The sequence below is a fragment of the Protopterus annectens genome, chromosome 11.part0, assembly GCF_019279795.1.
Source record: "Protopterus annectens isolate FY-2018-M chromosome 11.part0, PAN1.0, whole genome shotgun sequence".
Taxonomy (NCBI): Eukaryota; Metazoa; Chordata; order Ceratodontiformes; family Protopteridae; genus Protopterus; species Protopterus annectens.
In genome coordinates this window covers 681,974,569-682,001,798 of record NC_056745.1, presented here as the reverse complement: position 1 = coordinate 682,001,798, position 27,230 = coordinate 681,974,569, and the positions used below count along the sequence as shown (strand labels likewise).

The 27,230-nt window shown below is 44.2% G+C and overlaps 1 protein-coding gene across 1 annotated transcript in view; it reads right to left on the bottom strand.

Moving 5' to 3' along the window:
- The window catches only part of POLR3B (RNA polymerase III subunit B), a gene marked incomplete in the record, with an annotated part of 1,742,661 nt that overhangs the window by 431,542 nt on the left and 1,283,889 nt on the right, over positions 1-27,230 (bottom strand). Inside the window, 1 exon segment of the mRNA XM_044088141.1 lies at positions 25,039-25,197. Within this exon segment, the coding sequence (XP_043944076.1) occupies positions 25,039-25,197 (159 nt within the window).

Sequence of the window (27,230 nt, the reverse complement as noted above, 5' to 3'; positions counted from 1 at the left end):
AGGACGGCTTGCATCTGTCACCACTGGGCTTCCGGATATTGGCTAAGGCTCTTGCCTCCCCATAGTGCCTTTTAGGCAAGGCTCAAAAGACAAACCCACCTCCTTAGAAAACAAAATGGAAAAAATTAAGGGTAATGCTGCTCAATGCCAGAAGTCTAAATCTCAAGATGCAGGCTCTCAAGCACTCCTCAGTATGGAGAACATCGATGTCTGTGCAGTAACTGAAACCTGGTTCAAGGCTCCTGAGAGCACCCCAGCGCTACCAGGCTATACCTCGTATCATGCTTTTCGGCCCCAAAACTCGGGCCAAAACAAAAAGGGAGGGGAGTGTCCATATTCATCAAGGACACCCACACCTCCAGGTTAGTGGCAACACATGAAGCATCAGAGACCATCCAGGTGCAACTAACCGTAGGCAAAACTGCTATACAACTGGTAGCATGTTACAGACCACCCTCCCAATCTCAGGAACCCCACTCAGCCTTCCTGAAGACATTGGAGGATATGAATGTCTCACCAAACACCATCATATTGGGAGACTTCAACTACCCTAACATAGACTGGGTGCATTATTCTAGCTCAAACACCCTAGCCCAAAGGTTCCTGGAATTCATAAATTCAAATGCAATGGAACAGCTAGTCACCTCTCCCACAAGGGGAGATAATACACTAGACCTGATCATCACAAACATGGGGACAAGGTGCTCCACACCGGAAGTATACCCCTCACTAGTGAGATCTGACCACAACCTAATCACCCTGGATATACATATCCCACCTCCACCCCCAACACAAAAGACTACAGTGAAAAACTTCTCAAAAGCCGACTTTACACTTCTTAAAACTGCGATGGTATCCTTTAAGCCCACTGGGCCAGTGGAAACCACATCCCACAATGCAGAATCCTTCACAAATGCTTTCTACGGACATCTCCAAAAATTCATGGATCATGCAATCCCAAATAAAACCAAGACCCTCTCCACCAAGGGCAGGCATCCTGTCTGGTGGACCCCAGCCATAAACAAATTGTATAACAAAAGAAGGAAGCTACTGCATGACAGAGCAAAATCCCATAAAGAGAAGGCATCTCTGATCAGCACTAGTAGAAAGCTACGTTCTCTCATAAAAACATCCAAGGCCAACTTTGAGAGAAAAATCGCTATGGACACTAAAGATAACCACAAGGCCTTCTTCAGCTATGTTAGAAACCTGGGCGGAAACCCTCAGATATGTTCAGAGTTGGTTCACAATGACAAAAAATACACTGAACCCACAGATATTGCCAACATTCTGGCAGACAGGTTCAGTGCAAATTTCTCCCCTCCCTCACCCCCAAAAGAAGAAATACTTATCCCAGCTGAATGTAACCTCCCTGTCATCTCAGATGTCCAGGTGAGAACCGCCCTCAGCAAAGCTAAAAACACAGCATCAATGGGACCTGATGGTATCCCGGGTTGCGTGCTACGTGAACTCCAAGAAGAGCTAAACCCGCACGTAAAAATGCTATTTAACCTTAGCCTTACTACAGGATATGTACCTGAACACTGGCGTACAGCAACAGTAGTCCCACTCCACAAAGGAGGCACCTCTACAGACCCTGGTAACTACCGCCCCATAAGCTTAACCAGCCTGGTCTGCAAAGCTATGGAAAGAATCATTATGGAACTCATAAACAGAGACATTGGGGACTTACAGACACTTGATCCCACCCAGTTCGGCTTTGTAAAGGGCAGATCCTGCCTTTTGAGCCTGGTTGACTTTCGAAACAGTCACTAGAGCCATTGACTAGGGCAAAGCAGTCCATACAGCCTACCTGGACTTGGCTAAAGCTTTCGACACAATACCCCACTCTGGTATCATAGACAAGCTAAACAGCTTAAATGTAAATCCATATGTCACAAGATGGGTGGCAAACTGGCAAAAGGATAGAACCCATAAAGTCAAAATCGCTGGAGCCATGTCAGACTCAAAGCCAGTCACAAGTGGTGTCCAACAGGGCTCTGTCCTGGGACCCCTCTTGTTCGGCATTTATTTCTCAGATGTGAAAGCAAACATGGGAGGGTTATGGCTGACAAAGTTCGCAGATGACTGCAAACTAGGCGCCATAGTCGATACACCAGCTGACACATACATCCTACAGAAAGGCCTCACTGAAACGGACAACTGGTGCCGGAGTCATGGCCTTAACCTAAATGCCAAAAAATGTATAGTCATCCCCTTTGGGAAAAACAAAGTACCCACAAATTATCACATAGACAGTAACCCACTGAGTACGGAAAAAGTAATCAGAGACCTGAGGACCCAAGTGGATAGTGACCTCTCATTTGACACCCACGTTGTCAAAGTGGTTAGAAAGACTTTCCACCTTGCCCACCTTATCATGAAGGGATTCACATCCAGATCAAAGGAGGTCATTGTACCCCTATACTCCTCCCTTATCAGGCCCATGATTGAGTACAATGCCCCATTTGGTATGTACCTCACCCGGCACTTGCAACAGCTAGAGAGACCCCAAAAGTACCTCATCAAGAGGATCAAGGGTCTCCAACATATGTCATATGCTGCCAGACTAAAGAAACTCCAGCTCTATTCAGTAGCATACCGCCTGCTCAGAGGTGATCTGTGCCTGACGTACAAGGCCATGTCCAATCAGGAATTGATGGACATGCTCCACCTCAAAAACTCCAAATCCATCACAACCACGAGAGCTAAAGATTTAAACCTCAGCACAAATATGAATAGGACATGTTGGAGGGACAGATTCATAACTCAGAGGCTTCCCATACTCTGGAACAGAATCCCAGTTCATGTTAGGCAGAGCCCCTCACCGACTCTCTTCAAGAGAAATCTTGATGAGTGGATGGGAGATCGTAGGTTTACCCCAGGGGTCATCTCTGTGTCACTACTAGACAGTGGCACAGTAAACTAATTCTATTATGTAAGGGGGTCTTCACTGTGTCACTACTAGACAGAGGCACAGTATTCTAAATCTATACTGTACACTTTTGTACCATTACATGGGGTGGCGAAAGCCACATCACTATGGCTAGGCTTATAAATGCCCCAGGGCAGATAGCCTAGTACCAAACTATGAAACATACAAACACACATATATCTATATATAAAAGTAGTGTCATGATAAGGACTATTAAGGGTAACCTGGCAGTGGACAGCTATTCAACTGCACTGCTGTCAATTTAAGCTTGAAAACTGCCTAGGGTCATTTATGAGATGTGTGCAGAATGAATGATGACATACCTGTCAGCAATTCTTTTACAGAGGAGACAAATCTATCACTGGTTTCAGAAGTACTGCTGTGGTTCAAAGTCCCAGAAACATTGGTAGAATTAATGCAGACTATGTACAAGGACCCAGTGATTCAAGTCTGAACAGTATTTGGCCTCAAAGAGGGGTTCCCAGTGTGTGTAGATCAGGGTTCAGCTCTAAGCCCACTGCTGTTCATACTGATAATGGACTAAGTCAGAAAAGGGTCTATGTTCAGCTATCGAAATTAAAAAAAAAAAAAAAAATGCAAACAGCTAAATATCAAACGAAATTTACCAAACATCTATGAAAATAAATTCATCGAATGGCCACAGTCGGCCATCATCACAAGCACAACCAACCAAATTGGGGAGGCTTCACCCCTCCCACATCCCCCGAACCATATACACCAACTCCGAGATCGCACTACAGTGGGGAATATGGCAAATTTAAAAGGTTTCCCCTTCATTTACTTACCTTATGAGTTAAGTTACTTCCTGGTTGTTTTTAGTTGAATTTATTTTCAAAGAAGGTTTTGTTCGGTAATGTTCATATTTGCTGCCTTTCTTTCGTTTAGCCATTCACATTTTTTTTTATAATTTCGGTAGCTAAATATGGACCCGTCAGCAAACAGATTTGAGGGGACAGATCAACAAAGTTGCTGTTTGCAGACAATGTGGCATTACAGTCAGAAAACTTCAGAAAAGGATAGAGGAATGGAATGCAAAACTGAAGGCACATGGGATGAAACTAAGTACAGATAACACAGTTGAAAAGGCAGCAAATGGAGGAAATCAGAAGAAGCTAAGAATTGGGATACAAGGGAAAACAGTGAAAAAGGTTAACAGCTTCAAGCATCTGGTAGACTGGTTAGGGAGAAAGGAAATCTGAATGAGCAGATTAAAAGCTAGAATCAAAAGGTCTGCAGCTAACTGGCACAGAGTATCAGGAGAAGTATATGACAGAAGAATGCCAAAGAAGCTGCAAACTAAGGCGTATAAAACCGTGGTGCATCCAGTACTACTGCATGGTACAGAAACCTGGGCAGTTAAGATAGAGCAGATGAGGAAGCTAGAGGTGATGGACATCAAGTGCCTGTGATGGGTGATAGGATGCACACTGTGGGACAGATGAAGAAACAAGGGGACATTAGTGCAGAATCCAAAGTAGCACCAGTTGCAGACACGGTCAAAGAGGACAGATTACACTGTTTTAGGCATATGTAAAGAAAAGCAGAACACAATCTGGTGATCAAGATTTGGGAAAGAGAGGAAGAAGGCAAAAGGAAACAAGGGTGTCCAGCAAAGAGATGGCTGGATTGTGAGTGAGAAGACCCGTGTCAGTCAGGCTTGACTGTTGAAAGTAGGGACTTAGCACTGAATCGAACGAAAAGGCAACAGCTGACATGACACCCTGATCCCATGTCGAAAATGAGGGTTGATGATGAAGTATTGGGTAAACAAGTCCAAGGGGAGGCTAGCACAGACTTGTGGTTCTCCACTGCAACGAAGCAGTAATTAGGCGTGCCTTGGGTCACACAACTGCACACTTTAATCCTATATACAGTGGATATAAAAAGTGTATAAACCCCTGTTAAAATGCCAGTTTTTTTGATATAAAAAAACAAGTCCAAAATAAATCATTTCAAAATCTTTCCCACTTTTAATGTGACCTATAACCTGTAAAATTCAATTGAAAAACAAACAAATCTGTTAGGAGAAAAATATAAAAAATATACAATGAGCTGGTTGCATAAATGTGCACACCCTTAACCCAATACTTTGCTCACATTTTGATTTAATTACAGCATTCAGTCTTCTTGGGTAGGAGTCGATCAGCATGGCACATCTTGACTTGACAATATCTGCCCACTCTTCCTTGCAAAAGCGCTCCAAATCTGTCAGATTGCAAGGGCATCTCTTGTGCAGAAGCCCTTTTCAGGTCACCCCACAGATTTTCTATTGGATTTAGGTCTGGGCTCTGGCTGGGCCATTCCAATTTTCTTCTGGTGAAGACATTTTTTTGTTGATTTGGATGTATGCTTGGGATCATTGTCATGTTGAAAGGTGAAATTCCTCTTCATCTTCAGCTTTCTAGCAGACGCCTGAAGATTTTGGGTCAAAAGTGACTGGTATTTGGAACTGTTCATAATTACCTCCAACTTGACTAAAGCCCCAGTTCCAGCTGAAGAAAAGCAACCGCAAAGCATGATACTGCCATCACCATGCTTCATCGTGGGGATGGTGTTCTTTTGGTGATGTGAAGTGGCAAAGTGTTGCTTTTGCGCCAAAAAGTTTAACCTTGGTCTCATCAGACCTTAACACATTTTCCCACATCCTTTTGGGAGTCTTGATGTATTGGTTTGCAAATTTTAGCCAGGCCTGGATGTTTTTCTGTGCAAGAAAAGGCTTCCATCTTGCAACCCTACCTCACAGTCCAGACATCTGGAGAATACGGGAGATTGCTGTCACATGTAGTACACAACCAGTACTTGCCAGAAATTCCTGCAGCTACTTCAGTGTTGCTGTAGGTCTCTTGGCAGCCTCCCTGACCAGTTTTCATCTTGTGTTTTCATCAATTTTGGAGGGGCGTCCAGTTCTTTGCAATGTCACTGTTGTCCCATATTTTCTCCACTTTTTGATAACTGTCTTCACAGTGTTCCATCGTATATCCAATGCTGTGGAAATTTTTTTGTACCCTTCTCCTGACTGATACTTTCAACAATGAGATCCCTTTGATGCTTTGTAAGCTCTCTGCGAACCATGGCTTTTGCTGTAGCAGGCAACTGAGTACATGTCAAGAAAATCCTACTAGGACAGCTGAACTTTATTTGGGGCTAATCAGAGTCTCTAATTGATGGCAGGTGTGCACCCAAGAAGACTGAATGCTGTAATTAAATCAAAAGGTGCTTTAACAAAGTATTAGTTTAAGGGTGTGCACACTTATGCAACCAGCTTATTGTACGTTTTTTATTCCCCCCCCCCCAACAGATTTGTTTTTCAATTGTACAGGTTATAGGCCACATTAAAGGTGGGAAAAGTTTTGAAATGATTTATTGTGGTCTCATTTTTTAATATCACAAAAACCTGGCATTTTAAAAGGGGTGTGTACATTTTTTATATCCACTGTACATTCCAAAGACGTGTCTGGAGCATTTCTCCCCAAGCCTCCACTAAAAATGGGCTCTGTCCCAGTTGGACTTTCCTGGTAAACAAATGTTAAATTAAAAAATAAATAAATATATACAGTGATGACAGCCCTCCCTATCCACAAATGAGAATGTCATACTGATTTTCATTACCCCCCCCCCATCTGTAATACTCAAAGTCATTCACCAACTGTGCTGACAGGTGGCCTTTTCAAAGGGACCTGCCAGAAGTCAGACAGGCTGAATGAAGCACACAGAGGGGCAAGCACCAGGAAGAGCGGACAGAAAGCAAGGAATGGACAAAAACATACAAAAACACTGACACCATTATATTAGAACAGTAAAAGTTACCTACAATTAAGAACACTAACTCATTCAAACTGACAGCTCTAGCCACACTGTGTTCAGGTCCCGGTCTACAGCACAATCTGTGTGGTCATCACTATATGTGCTATTCACAGAATGTACGTTTCAATGATGGATGTACAAACTGCTTTGAATTAAATAACTAATATAATGAATGCATGACATTCAGTACCATGATTAAACTGCTTAAATGTGAAACATTTTAGCTGAACAAGTATTATTTTATTTATTTATTTTACATTTGTTGACTGGGCTAGTCTAACTGGATATATGCCCATTTTCAGTAGAGGCCCGGGGAGAAAAGCTCCAAGCATCAGCAGTGACAAAGAATACAGTATATAGCAATAGTCAAGTGAATTACAGTACATTGGCTACATTGGGCAGAACAAAAATTTTACAGTTGTTTAGTAGGTTTAAGCTAAGATCAAATCAAGTAATGCAAACACAGCTCTACTCATTCACTTTAAACCATTGCTTCCAACTTACATTTTTGCTTTTGTTAGCTCCAAATGACTTCTGTCCAGTCTACCAGAACACGGGTATATCATATCTTACTACAGTAAACTTTCAGTTAACTGAAACTGAAGCAATCAGCAAAAAAAATACTGAAGAAATACAGTACAATTTTCATGTGTTGCACTTTCTGTTTTCCATCTGCAGAAACGTACCTTATGTTTTAGAGGCTGACAGTTTTAAAAAGGAAGATATGAATAAATTCCCTCTCCCCCAACCTGAGAACAAGTCAAACCAAACAAATAGTAGAGGGTACAGTATTATAGGTTCATAGGTATGTACTAGGCTATCTGCCCGAGGGCATTTATCAGCCTAGCCAGAGTGTGTCAGCTTTCACCACCCCATTGATTAACTGAGCATCTGTCAAGAAGAGCCAATGAAGTGATCCCAGGGGTGTATTTTCTGTACCCATCCACTCATCAAAGTTTCTCTTGAAGAGAGTTAGTGAGGAGCTCTGCTTAATGTAATTAGGAATTTTGTTCCAAAGCATGGGGAGTCTCTGTGACAGGAATCTATCCCTCCAGTATGTTCTATTTATTGCTGTGGTGAGGTTTAGCTCACTAGAGCGAGTGGCTCGCAGTGACTTGGATTTCTTTAGGTGGAGCATGTCCATCAATTCTGAGTTGGACATGGCTTTGTAAGTCAGGCAGAGATCACCTCTGAATAAGTGATATGCCACTGAGTACAGCCGGAATTTTTCCAGTCGGGCTGCATAGGACATATATCTGAAGCCAGTAATCCTCTTGGTGAGGTACTTTTGTGGTCTTTCCAGCTGTTGAAAGTGTCTTGTGAGGTACATCCCAAATGAGGCATTGTACTCTATGATGGGTCTGATGAGTGACGAGTAGAGGGGCACTATAACCTCTATTTCTAGATGCGAACCCTTTAGTAATTAGATGGGCTACATAAAAGGATTTCCTAACTACTTTGGCAATATGATTGTCAAAGGAGAGATTACTATCTACCTGGGTCCCCAGATCTCTTATTACCTCTTCTGTACTAAGGGGGTTGCCACCTATGTGGTAAATTCATGGGTGTTTTGTTTTTCCCAAACGGGATGACTATGCATTTTTTGGCATTTTGCTTGAGACAATGACTTTGACACCAAGTGTTCGACTCAGTAAGGCCCTTTTGGAGAATGTCCGTGTCAGCCAGAGAGTCAATTATGGCTCCCAATTTGCAGTCATCGGCGAACTTGGTTAGCCATAGTCCTCCTGTCTTTGCCTGTACTTCTAAGAAGTATATGCCGAACAGTAGGGGTCCCAGGACCGAGCCTTGTGGGACACCACTTGTGACTGGTTTAGAGTCAGACCTGGAGCCCACTATTCTTACTGTATGAGTTCTGTCTGTAAGCCAGTTGGCAATTTAACTCGTGACGTAGGGGTTTATGTTCAGGCTGGTGAGTTTTTCTATAATTCCTGAGTGGGGAATGGTGTCAAAAGCCTTGGCGAGGTCAAAGTAGGCTGTGTGAACCACCTTCCCCTCATCTATGGCCTTGGTGACTGTCTGGAAGAAGTCAACCAGGTTTATTAGGCATGATCTGCCCTTAACAAAGCCGAACTGGGTCGGGTCAAGTGTTTGGAGGTTCCCAATGTCTTTGTTAATGAGTTCCATGATGATGCGCTCCATAGCCTTGCAGACCAGGCTTGTCAGGCTTATGGGGCGATAGTTACCAGGGTCAGTTGTGGCCCCTCCTTTGTGGAGCGGAATAACCGTTGCTGTGCACCATTCTATGGGCACGTAGCCTGTGGAGAGGCTGAGGTTGAACAGTTTGTTTAGGTGGGGGGTTAGTTCGTTCTGTAGTTCGTGCAACACGCAGCCTGGGATACCATCTGGCCCCATTGACGCTGTGCTTTTGGCTTTTGAAAGGGCTGTTTTCACCTGTGCATCTGTGATTTCCAGGACACTACACTTTTCTGGTATTGTTGTGGGCCCCTTTGGGGGTGAAGTTTGCACTGAATCTATCTGCCAGGATGTTGGCAATTTTCAATAGGTTCAGTATATTTTGTGCTATTTTGCGCTAGCTCAGAGCATATCTGCGAGTTGCCTCTTAGATTCTTGACATAGCTAAAGAAGGCTCTGTGGTTATCTTTCGAATCCTTGGCTATTTTTCTTTTGAAGTTAGCCTAGGATGACTTTATGAGGGACCTTAGTGTCTTACTGATACTGATCAGGGATGTCTTTCCTTCTTGGGATTTGCTTTTTTTCTGAACTCGTTTCCTTCTATTGTATAGCCTGTTTATGGCAGGGGTCTACCAGACTGGTTTCCCTCTCTTAGAGGAGTGAGTCTTGGTTTTGCTAGGGATGGCATGATCCATGCATCCTTGTAGGTGCTCATAGAGTGCATTTGTAAAGGTTCCTGCATCTTGGACACTGTTATCCTTTAGCCTATTTTTAATAGTAACTCTCAGGCAACCAGAAACTACAGTTATCCAGCATCTACCAATCCCCATGGGTGCCACTTAACTGAGCATTTACTGTATAGCAAATATGGACATTCGTGTAGGAGTTAAAAATCCAAACTAAACGCACTTCTGACCTTGATATGTTATCTTCCAAAAAGGGGCATCAACCTTTAGAGCAAACAGTTGCATCCAGTTTCATTTCAATTTCACCATTAAAACCACCACAGACTACAAATACTTTACCACATTGTTTACATAAATACACAAACTACATAGACAACTTCCAACCTAACAGGATACATTAACACAGCAGGAAAACACTATGATAGCTTTATGATAGCTTTTCTTTCTCACACTAAGTACAGTTGTGTAAAATATTAGCACAACAGTAGATGTACTTCCTTTTCACTGTTGCAGTATTCCTTACTAAAATAATCCCCTGCCAAGGGCTGCCCAATGTCTGGCCAGTACACCAAAGCCTTAGATTTTTTAAAGACATTGTATGTCACATGTATTCTTCCCTGCTAATGGCGTAGGGTATAAAGCTGACATATGGATGTATTTACCTCAGAACTGAAAACCCTCAGGAGGAACAACAGACCAAGTAGAAAGGGAGGAACGTGTGCATCCAGAAAGAAAACCGAAATAGGAGTAGAGAAAAAAGGGGGAGAAGGGAGGGAGTGAACACTGCAGCAGTGAAGGGAAGGACATTTATTATTATGGCAAGATTTTACACAACTGTGCTATATGTTCTTACATATCACTGTTGCAGTACTCCTTACTAAAGGAAGAGTACAAAAGCTCAGGAGGATAATTGGGAGGAGGAAGGTCCAGCAGGGCCCTCAAGAATGCCATGCAGGATTGCCTTATAAATCCAGCTCTAGCTCGGGAAAACACATCCAGCTTGTAATGCTTAGTCAAAGTATGGAGAGACGTCTGAGTAGCAGCCTCAAGGATGGAACTGGTATCCGATCCTTTGAAAAAAGCACCAGGGGGAGCCATAACCGTGGCACAATGAGCCTTTACAGAAGTAGAAATGATTTTCTCATGAAAGGAGTAACAAAAAGAAATGACCTTAGAAATCCATGAAGAAATGGTTTGCTTAGAAACAGCCGGACCTTGAGATCTAGGATGAAAGGGAACAAGAAGTTGCTCAGACTTGTGAATGGCCTTAGTCTTTTCCTAATAATATCTGAGCTGCATATGTAAATCCAAGATGTGAAGAACCTTCCGATGGGCAGACTCTGATGGGGAAAAAATGGGCAAATTAACAGACTGATTAAGAGACAATTCATTAACCACATTGGGCATAAAAGGATTAGTACAAAGAGACACCCTGTCCTTATGAAAAACTAAAAAAGGAGGGACAGCCATAAGGGCATGAAGCTCAGACACCAGTGTAGCTGAAGTAAGGGCCAAAGTAGAACAGTCTTCCATGTACAATGCTGTAAGGAAGTTAAAGCTGTAGATGAAAAAGGAGCCTGAGTCAATGTTTCAAGACAAAATTAAGGTCCCAAGAAGTAGAAATACACTTCCTGAGAGGCCTAATATGAAGGCCACCTTTAAGAAATTGTTTGAACTCTAACCTGGAAGCCAAATGTGGACAAGCAGAAATAGCTGAAACGTGAGCTTTAACTGAAGGGTATGCCAATCCAGCATGGAGAAATTCACAAAAATAACAGAAAACCAAAGGAACTTCCACAGAAACTGGACCCTGGTTACAGGCAAGACCAGCAGGCAGAAAATATCTTCCATTTGAACAAAAGTTTTCCTGGTAGTGGATGTCCTGGCCTCCAGCAGAACCCATAGCATGGCCTCAGGAAAAAGGTAACCAAAAGTGATCAAAACCCTATCACCCACAGTGTCACTTGAAGATTGGACAAGTGAGGATGGATGACAGACCCCTTATCTTGTGTGATTAAGTCCACCTTGTGAGGAAACTTGAGGTGATTGCCCTTGGCTAGGTGCAGAAGAAGAGGGACCCAATGCAGTCTGGTGCAAAATGGGAGTCACCAACAAGATTTTGGGTAAGTCTCATTCTATCTTGAGCAGGACCCTTGATATGACAGGAAGGGTAGTGAAGGTGTAGAGAAACTTCCCCTTCCAAGAAAGGAAGAAGAAATCCACCTTCACCGCCAGAGGACTTGGGACGCTTCTGCAAAAGAGAGCAAGTTGTCTGTTCAGAGGGGAGGCAAAAAGATCTACCTGAGGAGTACCCCACTGGTTGACAATTCCCAGAAACACATCCCTGTGAAGCATCCACTTGTGAGCCTGTGTTATGGACCTGCTCAAACAGTCTGCTACAATGTTCTCTTCTGAAGGCATACAAACAGCCTGAAGGGTCACCTGAAACTGGACAGCCAGATGCCAAACCTGAACAGCTGGTCTGTACAGCAGATTAGACAGTGCTGCCCCCCTGTTTGTGATGCACTACATCACTGTAGTAATAGTCTGTAAAGATTTTGAGAGGCCCTAGAAGGAAAAGAGTATGAAAGGTCTGAAGAGCAAACAGAACTCTCATCTCCTTGATGTTTATATAGTTTGCCCTCTGAAGAATACACCAAAAGTCATGAACCTTTTGACGGCTGAAAGAAGCCCCCCACCCCACATCTGAGGCATCAGAAAAAGTTTCTGAGAGGGAACTAGAGGCTGAAAATGAAGCCCTGGGTTGAGAGAGAGCTGATGAATCCATAACTTAAGTTCAGGATTGAGGCATGGAAGAAGATGAACTAGAAAAAGTTTAAAGCATGAGAAAGTAGAAGCCATACTGACTTTAGGAACCAGCACAGGAATGGTTTGGAGCCTGCACCCAAGAAAAACATGATCCTGAAAAGGGGTCATGAAGGATTTCTAGAAATTTACCATAAACCCTAGGCTTTGTAAAAGGCAAATAGTATAGTGGGGGTGCTGATGCAGGGTTTCTGGAGAAGTCTGAATGAGTAGGTTGTCCAGGTAGGAAAGATTTGTATCCCCCTCTCATCCTACAAATGGCAATCACAGGAACAAGGCATTTGGTGAAGACTTTTGGGGCAGTAGAGAGGCCAAAAGGCAAAGCAGAGAACTGAAAATGTAAGGAAGAAACAGGAAAAAACTGGCCTCAAGAATTGGTCCCTTCCATGCCTATAGGCCGCAGTGGCAGCAGCTTGCCAACCAGAGGAGTAGTGCCACAAATAAAGCCAGCTTTCCCAGTTGTGAGAAGTCAGTCGTTCCCTGAGTCAAGTGCCTGTGTGTGTGTAGTGGCAGTTGTTGCAGTTGTTGTTGTTGCAGTTGTGGCACTACTCCTCGCTGCCTAGGGCCACCTGCTTTGACCCTGATTGACCTCTGCCTCGAGCTGCCTGCCCCTCTCTCTTCCTGCTCTCTGAAAGGACCAATTCTTTGGAGGGAAAGGACCACCTGGAACCTCGGAGGTTGGACCCTTGGAAATTTTACCTAGTTCTTCCACAGATTTTGCTTTTTCTTCCACTTTCTATATAATCTCCTGTGCAGGGGAGCCAAATAAACTTTGTATGTTATGACTGCAGATGCATCCTTGAAGGACATCAAAACTTTCCTGAAATGGGGATGAACAGGGATGTGAAGATAGACATCCTTAAGATCCAGAGAAAAGTACAGTTGTGTACACTTACCATAAATGTAGATGTTAAGAGTGTATTCACTGTTTTTGTCATCACATTTGGGTTATCCCTGCCAGGATTGCCTTCGGCCGGCCCGAATACCAGAGGCTTAGTATTTTCTGCGTCGGTTGCTGTCGCTTCAGGGTTGACATCAGGTCGTCAGTTGTAAAGTATGGCAGTCGACACCATTACATCTGTTTTTCTTTCCCTAACTCAGGAGCCCCACAAGTGGGAGCCAGGATATGGTGGAAGAACCACACCAATAGAAAGTAAATACCAAAAAGTTCCTTGTAAGGAGGGAGAGAGAGAGAGAGAGAGAAGAAAAGGGGGATGGAGGGAGGGAAACCAGGACTGCAACAGTGAATACACTCAAACATCTACATTTATGGTAAGTGTACACAACTGTACTATGTTCTTCGTGTTTCACTGTTGCAGTCACCACATTTGGGTCGATTCCCAAAGCTGAGGTAAAGGGTGGAGGTAGTCAAAAAGACTACGGGCTGGCTAGGATGCCCTGCAAGAATACAGTGGCAAAGCCTGCCCTGGATTTGGAGAAGTTAGGCAGGTGGTAATGCTTGGTGAAGGTGTGAACAGATGTCCATGTGGCAGCCTCCAGGATGTCCCTGGTGCGGACTCCTCTGAGTAAAGCTGGAGAGGTGGAGGCTGCTCTGGTAGAGTGAGTCCTGACCCCCTTGGGGGAGGTTTCCCGTGTTGCTTGTAAAAGAAATGGATGCAGTGTGCTATCCATTTGGAAATGGTTTGTTTGGATATGGCTTTGCCCTCTGCCCCTGCAGCAAAGCTGACTAGTAGTTGATCAGTCTTTCTGAATGATTTAGTCCTGTCTAGGTAAAATCTGAGCTGTCTGTGCATATCTAGAGAGTGCAGGATCCTTTCCCCCTTGTCTTGTGAGTTAGAGAAAAGGGTGGGCAGATGAATGGATTGGTTGAGAGCCACACTGGACACCACTTTAGGCATGAAGGATGGGTTAGTCCTGAGTGACACCCTATCAGCATGGAAGATGATGAAGGGCTCTAGAGCCTGAGTGCCTGTAGCTCGGATACTCTTCTGGCTGAAGTGACAGCCAGAAGCAAGGCTTTTTTCAGGAGAGAAACTTTAACTCTGCTGAAGATGCTGGTTCAAAGGGGGGCAGGGTGAGCTTTTCCAACACAAAGTTTAGGTCCAAAGCTAGGGTAGGTGCTCTTCTGGGTGGACTCAAGTTGCTAGCCCTTCGTATGAGCTGTTTGATGAGAGGGTGAGAGAAAAGAGGGTGCTCAGTTGTTGATATAAGCAGAGATAGCAGAGGCATGAATTTTAATACAGGAAAAGGAGAGACCACTGTGAAGCGGGTCAACTAGGTAATCCAGGATGAGAGGTAGGGAGGGCTGTGCCGTATTGGCTCCCTTAACCTGCATCCAGGTGCAGAAACTTTTCTATTTGTCAGCATAAGACTTTCTAGTGCTAGGGCGTCTAGCCTCATGTATAACATCTAGAGCCTATTTACTGAGATTGGCAGCTTGATTAGTGGTCAGGGAATAAGCCAAGCTGCCAAACTGAGGGTCTGCATTTGGGGATGCATGAATTCTCCTTAGCTCTGGGTCAGGAGGGTTGGGGTCCGAGGGAGATGCCATTGTGGCAGTGGGGACAGGCTGCGCAGCAGTGGGTACCAGTGCTGGCAAGGCCAGTCTGGAGCAATCAGAACTGTCCTTGTTTTTTCCTCCCTTATTTAGGGCAGTACCCTGGTAATGAGAGGTAGTAGGGGAAATGCATAAACCAAGAGGTTGACCCAGGGGAAGGATAGGGCATACACTTTCCAGGCCCTGCAGTGAGGCTCCCTGGTACAAAAACTGCTGAGCTGATGGTTGTAGTGGGAAGCAAATAGGTTGACCTTCGGGGTAGCCCATTTCTGAGTTATTAGGGTGAAGGTTCTTTGGTCTAGCTGCCACTCGTATGGGTCCAGAAGATTTCTGCTTAAGTTGTCTGCCAGAGAGTTTAGAGAGTTTGGGAGGAATTGTGCTAACAGGTGTAGTTGCATGTCTGAGGCTGTGTGCCAAAGGTTCATCGCGAGCCTGTATAGAGTGTAGGAGTGAGACCCTCCCTGCTTGCTGATATACCACATCACAGTGGTGTTGTCTGTTTTGATCAGGGGAGCCCCTGAGAAGAAAACGAGCCAGAAAGCTGTCAATGCTTGCTGGACAGCTAACATCTCTTTTTGGTTGAGGTGCAGATGTATTTGCTGTGGGCTCCATTGGCCCTGTATGCACCTGCAGTCCAAGTGTGCACCCCAGGCACAGTCTGAAGCATTTGTGGTGAGGGTCTGGGCACCGGGGGTGGTGAGAAAGGTAGTCCCTTGTTGTGAGAGCATGCTGCTGCCCACCAAAGAAAATATGTCCTTAGGCAACGTATCACTGGTGTAAGAGTTTCCAGGTCTTGAGAGTGTTGACACCAAAGGCTTTTTAGGTACCACTGAAGTTTACTCATATGTAGTCTGGCATATGGAATGAGTAGAATGCAAGATGCCATGAACCCCAGAGCTTGCAGGGTTTTCCTTGCAGATAACTAGGTTCTGGTGGCTAGTTGAGAGAAGTAGGCTGTTGGGTAAGTTTGCTTTTCTGGTGTAAGGAATGCCATCTGGGATGCTGTGTCCAGGCTTGCTCCCAGGAATATCATCCTTTGGGTGGGTACTAGTTTGGATATCTTTTCATTGATAGTGTACCCTAGGGATGTCAGTAGGGACTTTACAAAGGCCAGGTGCCTGAGCAACTTTTCCTGTCTGCCTTAATCAGGCAGTCGTCTAAGTAAGGGTAAATTTGTTTATTTCTTTGTCTGCAAAAAGCAATGGTGGGAGCTAGACATTTGGTGAAAAACTCTGGGATCAGTAGATAAGCCAAAGGTAAGCGCAGAGAACTGAAAGTGCAGAGATCCTGCCCTGAAACTTAGACATTTCCTGCATGATTCCCTGACTGGGATGTGGAGGTAGGCTTTTTTTAGGTCTAGGGTGGCTAGCCAAGCATTCGTGGACAGCATAGGTAGTAGTTGCTGGAGGGTGAGCATTTTGAATTTTGGTATCACCAGGAAGATGTTTAAAATGGATAGATCAAAGATGGGGAGCCAGGTGCCCTCTTTTCTGGGTACCAGAAAAAGTCTAGAGTAGAAACCTTGGCCTATCTGTTCTGCAGGAATGTACTCTATTGCCCTCAGAGAGAGTAGGGAAAGGACTTGCTCTTTTGCCTCTGCCCACTGGTTTGGAGGAAGATCTGGGAGCCCTTTTGGGGTTGGGAGTGTGTGGAAATAAAATCTGTATCCCTGGGACACTATGTTGAGGACCCAGCGGTTGTTGGTAATGGTGGCCCAGGTGCTTGCGTGGAAGGTGAGTTTTCCTTCTACAGGCAAATGCAGGTGGGCAGAGGGAGGGGATGGAAGTGGAGAGTCATTGTGAGTTCTTACCATGATGGGGTGGCTTTACACTCCCTGGTTTTGAAGCGGCAGAACTCCATTGCTTTGACCTCTGCATTCCCTGTGGCTGCTGTCTGGGGGTGGGGGGGGTTTGCTTCCCCGGGGTCTGGGCTGAACTGACCTGGAGGGGGCAGGAAAGGACCAGTGCTTAGAGGGGTAATGCCTACTAAACCTGGGTGGCTGGACTTGTAGGAAATCCTCAACTGTCTGCATAGATTTAGCTTTTTCTTCCATCTTTTTTTAAGACCTCCTCTGCCTTGGTGCCAAATAAATTGTCTTTGTGCAAGGGTGCATCCAATAATTTAGATTTAACTTGGTCTGGCAAGAGCTGTTCCTTAAGCCAAGCATGCCTTCTAAGGACAGAACTGGTGACTGCTGCCCTGCAAGAAGCTTCTAAGGCGTCAAAACCACAATGTAAGGTGTGCTTAGTTACTTGACTTGCAGAGTGCATTAACTCTTGTAACTGTTTTCTGCACAAGCAGGAAAGGATGATATTTTTTGTTTGAGGAGTTCCATGGTAGTGATAATTTAGTGCTCTGATAGCAAGAGTGGCAGAGATGTATACTTTTTTACTCCATCTGTTTAGTGCTCGGGAATCCCTATCTGAAGAGGTGGGATTCTTAGCTGAAGTGGCTTTAATTCCTTTAGGCCTTTGAGAAATAACCTCAGGGTCAGCAGTAGGATTTTCAAAAAGAAATTTGTGTGAATTAGGGACTCTAATACCGGTCAGGTTTTCTGGGAGCAGGAGGGAGGGTGTCAGGAGTCAAACTGGATTCCAAGAAGACATCATCCACAACATCCAAGACAGGAGGAATGGCCAGGGGTCTGTGCTATGGAAGATCTAAGAATTCTCTCAGTCTCTTTTTAGACTGAGGGTAGTCCTGACATTCCCATTGGAAATGCTCCCTTAAAGTATGAAGGGTTTCCCCAAAGGAAAAGTCCTAGGGTGGAGAGGCTGAAGGAATGGATTCCTCTGCATCAGAATCCTCATAAGTACAGAGGGGTTGCATGTCTTCATATTCAGATGCATCAGAGTCATCAGACTCCTGTTCAGATAAAACTACTGGGGACAGATTTCTTTTTCTTTTAGAAGGGGTAGCATGGCTTCCCCTGATCAGCATTATAAGGTCTTCTGCCATTTTAAACACGTGAGACTGATGCAAGGAAGCAGGTGTCTGAGATTGGGTCATCAGTTTCTTTGGCGTGGTTTGTACCCTGGGCCTTAGAAACTCTGTAGTTTTTGAAAGAACAGCAAAAACAGATGATTCAGATCACCTGGCTGATTTGATGTGAAGTTGGACCTTAAGTGCAAAGTGTACAATTGTGTTTTTTGGCAGTTTTTGAAAAAACGGTAGACGCGAAAGAAGTTGTCGGTTTGTGTCGAGAATCTATGGTGTTCCTCGGAAGCCGGTGCCTACTCAGCGCCTCCGGACCCATCCAAGATAGAGAAAAACACAGGATCCTTAGTCGAAGAGTTTTGCGGCATACCAGACTCTGAAAGGGTCTCGGTAGTGGCCTACGAATCCACAGAAGCGGGCATCAGGGGCTGTGAAAGCACCTCACTGAGTACTGGCGACTAGCTTAATGGAAGTGTCGTCGGTAGCTTTGAACCTGTGCGGTCTGTCTCTGTCTTTATCTTTACATTTTTTTCGGAATATCGGTAGTCGGATGGCTTACCGAAGTCATTTCGGAATACGGAGATCGAGAAAGTACAGTTGTGTACCTACCATAAATGTAGATGTTAGAGTACATTCACTGTTGCAGTCATTACACTTGGGTTATCCTGCTGGCAGGCTACCCGCAGTCGGCCTGAATTCCAAAGTCCTGGGTCCGGCGTCGGATGCTGTCGCCTCTTCCCTGATGTCAGTGTGCCAGGGGTATATACAAGATGCAGCCAATGTCATTTTCTTCAGTTTTTCTTGCCCCGGATGTCAGGTGCCCCCAAAAGGGTAGTCTAAAAACATTGCTTACAAAAAGCATGCACAAAATAACCATTACCTTCATCTACAAGCAAATACACCACATAGGTTGTATAGAATAGAGAAGTACAGATAAGTCCCAGCAAGGAAAGGGGGATGGTGGGTGGGTAACCTGGACTGCAACAGTGAATACACTTGAACATCTACATTTATGGTAGGTACACAACTGTACTATTGTTCATCGTGTTTCACTGTTGCAGTCATTACACTTGGGTTGAATCCCAAAGCAGACGTTGGGCGGATGGGTCTAAATAGGATTAGGAGTGGCTATGAGGCCCTGCAGAACTGCAGTGGCAAAGCCTGCACTGGATTTAGAGTAAAGAGGTAAGTGATAGTGCTTGGTAAAGGTGTGCACTGAACTCCAAATTGCAGCCTCCAAAATTTCCTTGCTTGGTACTCCTGAGAAAGGCTGCTGATGTGGCTGCTGCCCTGGTAGAATGTGGCCTAATATTCTTAGGTACTGATTTGCCTTGCTGTGCATAGCAGAAGCGAATGCAGTGTCCTATCTATTTTGAAATAGTCTGTTTTGAAATAGCCTTTCCTTGTGATCCTGCAGCATATGCCACAAAAAGTTGCTCAGTCTTTCTGAAAACTTTAGTTTTGTCCAGGTAGAAGCGTAGCTGTCTGTGTATGTCCAAAGAGTGCAGAAGTCTCTCCCCTTTATTCTGGGGATTTGGAAAAAAAGTTGGCAAATTAATGGTTTGGTTAAGAGCCACATTGGAAACTACCTTGGGCATAAATGTTGGGTTTGTCCTTAGAGAAACCCTGTCCAGATGATAAAAGGTTCCACTGCCATTAATGCCTGTAACTCTGAGACTCTTCTTGCTGAAGTTATTGCTAGGAGCAGAGCAGTTTTCCATGATAAAAATTATATCTCAGCTGTATTGGCTGGCTCAAAAGGAGGCAGTGTGAGCTTTTCCAAGACAAAGTTGAGATCCCATGTAGGTATTGGTGCTCTCCTTGGGGGTCTTATGTTTTTGGCCCCTCTGAGGTACTATCTTAGCAGTGGATGTGAAAAATAGGAGGTTCCGTATTGTAATGAGCTGAAATGGAAGAGGCATGGCTCTTAATTGATGAGAAGGATAGGCCTTTGCCCAGCATCTCGGTTAGGTATTGTAAAATCTGAGGAATATTTGGAACAAGCGGTTCAAGTCCTTGTGCCTGGTTCCAAGCACATAATCTCTTCCATTTTTCTGCATAAGATTTTCTTGTGCTGGGCCTCCTGGCTTCCAAAATGACATCCATAACTGCTTTAGAGAGGTGTATTCTGAGTGGTTATATTATTCGCCATGCAGTCAGATTTAAGGTTCTGAGTTGGCTGTGCAGGATCTGATTGTTTTGTTGGGTCAGAAGATGAGGAATTTGGGGTAAAGTCCAGGATGGACCTTGAGACAAGTTCTTTAGGATTGGGTACCAGTGCTGGCGTGGCCAGTCTGGGGCAATCAGAATCATTTTTGGCTTCTCTTGTCTGACCTTTAGGAGTACCTTGTGGAGGAGAGGCAGTGGAGGAAAGGCATAAACTGCCAGGGCTTTCCAGCTGAATGATAGAGCATCCACCCTTCCACGCTTGAGTGTGATAAGTCCTTGTGCAGAATCTCTGTAATTGGCAGTTGTGAGGGGAGGCAAATAGATCTATGTCTGGGCATCCCCATTTCCTTGTTATCATGCTGAAGACTTATGGATCTAGATTCCACTCATGAGGGTCCATGAGGTTTCTGCTTAGTTCGTCTGCCAGAGTATTTTTCTTTCCTGGCAAGAATTGTGCCTGTAGATGTACTTGATAGGTCAATGCTGTGTTCCACAAAGTCATGGCTTGCCTGCAGAGGGGGTAGGAATGTGTGCCCCCTTGCTTGTTTATGTACCACATGACTGTAGTATTGTCCATCTTTAGTAAAAGTTGTCCTGGCTGAAGTAGATCCTTGAAGGCTGTCAGGGCATTCTGTACAGCTAGCATCTCTTTTTGATTGATATGAAGATGCATTTGGTCTGCAGGCCATGTGCCCTGAATACATTTTCCCGCCATGTGTGCCCCCCCCAGGCATAATCCGATGCATCTGTTGTTAGTGTCTGCCTGGCTGTGGGTAAAGTGAAAGGCTGTCCCTTGTTGTGGTGACAGGCCAGTGCCCACCATCGAAACTCTTGTTGCAGGCAGGGAATGAGAGTGATTATTGTCTCCAGGCTGTGGCAATGCTGTAGCTTCCTCATATGCAGTCTTGCATATGTAATTAGCAGAATGCAGGATGCCACGAAGCCCAAAGCCTGCAGAATTTTTCTTGCACGTACCTGGGTCTTTGTTGCCATGATTTGGAAGTAATGAGTCAGTTGCCTTTGTTTGTCTGGCGTGAGATAAGTCATCTGGGAAGTTGTATTTAAGCTTGCACCCAGGAATATTATCTCTCGAGAAGGCACTAGTTTTGATTTCTTTTCGTTTACTGTGTACCCTAGGCAAATTAGTAATCTTTTTACAAACGCCAGATGCTGTAGTAGAATGAACTTGCTCTCTGTTTGACTAAGGCAGTCGTCCAAGTAGGGATATATTTGAATTCCTTGTCTGCAAAATGCAATTACTGGTGCTAGGCATTTTTTGAAGACCCTGGGCGCAGTAAATAAGCCAAAGGGCAGTGCAGTGAATTGGTAATGCATTGAGCCAGCTATGAATCTGAGGTATCTTCTGCAAGATTGTCTGATTGGGACATGCCGGTATGCCTCCTTGAGGTCCAAAGTAACGAGCCAAGCCTTCTTGCCCAGCATGGGTAGAAGTTGCTGCAGTGTCAACATTTTGAATTTTGGAACGTCCAGGAAAGTATTTAGAGTAGACTGGTCCAGTATTGGCCTCCAGGCTTTGTCCTTTCTGGGTACCAAAAAAGTCTTGAGTAAAATCCTTGCCCCTACTCTTGCTGTGGTACTTTTTGAATTGCCCTCATGTCCATGAGAGCAGAAATGTGCTTTTGTGCCTCTGCCCTTTGATTGTGTGGCAGGTCTGGCATACCTTTTGCCCTTGGGAGGGTGTGGAAGTGGAACCTGTAGCCCTGAGAAATAATATTTAGTACCCATTTTTCCTGGGTGATCATGTGCCAATTTTATAAAAAAAAGTGCTAGTTTTCCCCCTAAGGGAGCTGCCAAAAGGTAAGTGCTTGGCATTGGCAGTGGGAAGTCATTGAGACGGTTTCCTATACAGTTGTGATTTATCTTCTCCGCCTTTGGGGGCTGAAGCACCCCATTGCTTAGGTCTGTATGAGCCTTGGGGCTGAGATCTGCCTCTTGGGCATCTGTATCTGCCTCTTTGTGGCCCGTCTGACACTTGAAAGGACCAATTTTTAGAAGGCCAGTTCCTGCTAAATCTGGGTGGCTGAACCTGTAAGAAATCCTTTACTGTCTGCATTGATTTTGCTTTATCCTCCATTTTCTTTAACACCTCTTCTGCCTTAACACCAAACAAAGTATCATGCTGTAATGGAGCATCCAATAATTTTGCTTTAACATGATCAGGTAAACTCTGTTCTTTTAACCAAGCATGCCTTCGAATGACAGAACCTGTAATTGCGGCTCTGCAAGAAGCCTCTAATGAATCAAAACCACATTGCAAAGTATGCTTTTCCACTTGTTCAGCTGCATGCAATAAATTCTGCATTTCCTTGTTTTCAGGACATTCAGAGCTTGTCAGCATTTTCTGTTTTAGCAGACACATTAGGTATTGTTGATATTTAAGCATGTGAAATTGGCAGTTTAAAGCCCTTACAGCTAAAGTAGCAGAGGTGTAAACTTTTTTCCCCCATCTGTCCAGTGCTCTAGAATCCCTATCAGAGGGAACAGGGTTTTTTTGCAGTGGAAGCCTTGACCCCTTTGGGACCCTGAGAAATTGTTTCTGGGTCAGCAGCAGGGTTTTTATAAAGAAATGTATGCAAATCTGGAATCCTGTAGTACCTATCTGGCTTAACTGGTGCAGGGGATAAGGAATCAGGAGACAAACTGGATTCAGAAAATGCATCATCAACAATGTCTAGCACAGGAGGGATAGCAAGTGGTCTGTGCTGAGGCAATAAAAGAAAGTCTCTGAGCCTTTTCTTGGATTCTGAATAATCCTGGCTTTCCCAATGGAAAAGCTCCTTCATGGTATGCAGGGTTTCCCCAAAAGAGTAGTCCTCAGGAGGAGAGGCTGAAGGGATAAATTCTTCAGCAACAGAGTCCTCGTAGGGAGGAAGAAAATATCCCTGTTCTGAAGAGGAATCAGAAGAAATAGAAACCTGGTCAGAGGAGTCATATAGTCAGTGTCTTGCCTAGGCCTTTTATCAGGAGGGGGATGGGAACCCCTGATCAAAGTAATTAGGTCCTCGGCCATTTTAAGCATCTGTTTCTTAGGCATGGATGACTGTCCAGGAGAATTCTGTACTTGTTTCTTTGTCTTTAAAGGTGTTTTAGACTTTGCCTTGGCTGTTGAAGTGGTCTTGACAGTAAGCTGTTTAGGTCTGAAAACACCCTCAGAAGCCGATGCCTGCTCAGCAGCCTCAGACCCATCTGAGGGAATAATTTCCGTAGGCCCAATACCTTGAGTTTCCAGAGGCCTAGTTGTCTCGACGTGGGAGTTGGAGGCGGCCTGTGGCTCTGAGGAAGCAGGTGTCAGTGGCTGCGATAGCACCTCACTGAGAACCGGTGACTGGCCTAGAAGAGACTTCGTCGTCGGTTTTGGACCTCAGATACCTGTCCTTTTTTTTGTCTTTGCACTTTTTATGAATTCCGATCATTGGTTGTTCCAATGGCATTATATAGTTAAACCTTCGGCCAAAATAATGTAAAGCAAAATCGAACCGACGCTTAATAGTGCGTTGGTTGAATCTAGCACAAAACCGACAACTAGCAACGTCGTGGTCAGGGCCTAGGCAAGGAATACAGTAAGAATGAAAATCCTTATGAGGTATTTGCTTCCCACAAGAAATACAATTGTTAACTTTTACTGACATCGGTCTGGAGCAAGAAAACCTTTCCCCAACGGGGTACTTAGCTTTACTGAAGACTTCGGATCTGAAATTCAAATTCGAAAATCTCAGGAGTCGGCCGACCGGCACTTGTGAACTGCTTTTGCTTCGGGCACCACATGGCAAGAAAGACTGAAGAAAATGGCGTCAGCTGCATCTTATATACCCCTGGCGCACTGACGTCAGGGAAAAGGTGACAGCAACCGACGCCGGATCAGGACTTTGGAATTCAGGCCGACTGCGGGTAGCCTGCCAGCAGGATAACCCAAGTGTAATGACTGCAACAGTGAAACACGAGCATCGAAAGTATTTAGTGACAATAAGGGCCCGACGATGAATGGTTCAGGCATTGAACAAGGCACAAAACCGACAGCGAGGTACATTGTGGTCTGGGCCTAGACAGGTGACACAGTAGGAATGAAAATCTCTGTGTGGTATTTGCTTTCCACAGGCAAGACAATTATTAACTTTTCTGACATTGGTTAGAGCAAGAAAAAAGGATCCCCAATGGGGTACTTAACTTTAAAAGACTTCAGGATGATTCAATTCGTAAACAAAAACTCGGCACTTGCGAACTGCTTCTGCTTCAGGCTCCTCGGCAAGAAAGACTGATTTAATGGCGTTGGCTGCCTGTTTTTATACCCCTGATGACCTGACATCAGTCCTGGAGTGACAGCATCTGACACAGAAATACTAAGTCTCTGGTATTCAGGCCAACTGAGGGCTACCTGCAGGCAGATAACCCAAGTGTGATGACTGCAACAGTGAAACACGAAAAACATCTACATTTAACAGAGAGGGCTGAAACCTTCCCCTCAAAATCATGAAGGTCTGACGTCCAGAAGTGGGATATATATATGCACAGACACAAACACGTGTATATTCACTTGCATATATCCACACGTGTATGTGTTTGTATATATAGTACATACACATACACAAGTACACATACACAAGTAGATAAATCGCGGTGGTGGTGCTGCGGTAGTGTTGTCACCTCAAAGTAAGACGCTGTCCGGTTCGATTCTCAGGTAGAGCGTCTTCTGCGTGGAGACATGCGTGAATGGGCATACCTTCGTTGAAGGTTGTGCATCAGGGCTGGTAACTCAGCATGTAAAAATCAACTACCAATCATTAGCAGACCGGAGTTCCGCTGTGGCAACCCCTAACCGGGAAAAGCCGAAAGACTCAACAACAACACAGTAGATAAATATTATATATATATATATATATATATATATATATATATATATATATATATAAAACATACACACACTTCAGAGCTCTAAACACAGTTACTGAATAGATTTACATTTTATTTACCTGGTGAGCAAATGCCATCAGCATCTAAAATATCATGACGCCAGATAGGCTTACGGGTTGCTGCATCCAACATCGGTCCCATCACTTTATCAAACGTCTGGTTAGTGTACCTTTTTAAAGTGCATTTCGCATTTTTGTATACGAGGCATCTTCCAAAACCTGCAATGAGAGATGGCATCCTTTAAATGACAAACCTATCAATCTGCAACTACCTCAAAGAAAAAGTTCTGCACAAATTAAAGAAAGCATTGCACCAAAATGCTCTACACTAGTACTTAACAATTTCTGTAGTCTGTTTTTATTTATTTTATTTTTTTATTTTATTTTATTTCAGTTTGATTACCGGGGAAGTCCACTGGGCCAAGAAGAACCCATTTTCAGTGGAGGCCCGGGGAGAAAAGCTCCAAAGGCAGTACAACCAATACAATGTTTAAGAAGAATACAAAACATAATACAAACAGCAAGAAAACAAAGTAAGACACTGCACATTCAAATTTACAATAGAAAGTACACACAGTAAGGACATTTTAAAATGCATATTTACAATAGAATGTAGACACAGTAAGAACATTGAAAATGTAAATTTACAATACACTGCAAGAATTTATAGGACACAGCAAAAGTTAAAAATTAGTCGAAATTTTTTTTTTTGTCATCCATACAGTGAAGTTAGAGCCTTCTAAAAACATAGCTAGAGTTTGAGTGTATAAAGGTGCAGGAGTACAGGGGGGCTTAGTCTAGGGGAACCTTGGGATTAAGTAGGGTGAAAGCAAGAACATTTCCATTTTCAAGATAGGTGTAAGAAAAGTTAGGTTTTGAAGTAGTCTGAGTTTGGTATGGTTCTAAGAGAACGAGGGAGAGAGTTCCATTTCCTACCTAGAGAGAAGGATAGAAGATGTTGACCAGCGGGATGTTTTGGTCTGGGAATGGAGATTAGATTTTGGTGTTCAGATCTTAGAGATCGGTTGGGAATGCAAGGGGGGAGGATGTTGGATAGAGCAGGGCATTTTTCTGGGTAGAATATTAATCTATGAGTGGTTGTTAGTTGGAGATAGTCAAGGTGGTTTGGGAGTTCTAGCCAGTTTAAAGATTGAAGGGAGAGGCAATGGTGGGTTGAGTTTTTGGATTTGGTGGCGAATTTAGAGATTTTATTATAGCAAGCTTCAAGTTTAGAGGTGAGGGAGGCAGACAGATTATTTAGGAGAGGGGCTCCATAAAGTAGAGAGGGTAGGAGGAAACAGGTAGCTAAGGTTTGCCTGGAGGATTTGGAAATAAATAGATTATTCCTGTAGAGCATGCCTAGTTTTTGGTGGGGTTTTTTTTTATATTTTGTTGAATGTGGAGGTCAAATTTAAGATGTTCGTCTATGGTTATGCCAAGGAGTTTAGCGTAGGGGACCACTTCAATAGGAGTGTTAGCTTGGCTGAGGATGTTGAAAGAGTTTTTGTCTAAGGAAGAAGTCTTGGAAGAGAGGAAAATTAGTATTTTGGATTTATTGGAGTTGAGGGAGAGGTGGTTTTGGTGCATCCAGTTTTCTGTAGTGGAAAAAGCTGTTTGAGTTTTAGAGAGAAGTTCAGTAAAGCTGGGGGCGGCACAGACTAAGGTAGAGTCATCAGCATACTGGATGACTGTAGTGTCAGGGAGAGCAGTGTGAAGGTTGTTTATGAAGATGTTGAAAAGTAAGGGACCGAGAATGGATCCCTGAGGAACGCCAGTAGGAGTAGGTAAGGAGGAGGAGGTAGAGTTCTTCCATCTGACAGCCTGGGATCTGTCAGAGCGGTAGCTGGAGAACCAGGCAAGAGTATTAATGGAAAGATTAAGGTTGGAGAGGTGGCAGAGTAGATGTGAATGGGAGATGGTATCAAAGGCTTTAGAGAGGTCCAGCAGAACAGTGGATACTAGAAGTCCGGAATCTCTGGCTTGATTAACTGTTTCTAAGAAGGAAAGTAGCGCAGTTATAGTGCTGTGGCCTGGACGGAAACCGTGTTGGGTGGGTGTAAGTAGCTGATTCTCTGTTAAGTAGGGTAAGAGTTGGCGGTGGACACATTTCTCAAGAATTTTGGATATAGGAGAGAGTAGGGCTATAGGGCGGAAGTTAGAAGTAGAGTTGTTTTTACCTTCTTTATGAAGTGGTAGAATGTAGGCAGAACGCCAGAGTTTGGGAATGTATGACTCTTTTAAGGATCTGTTAA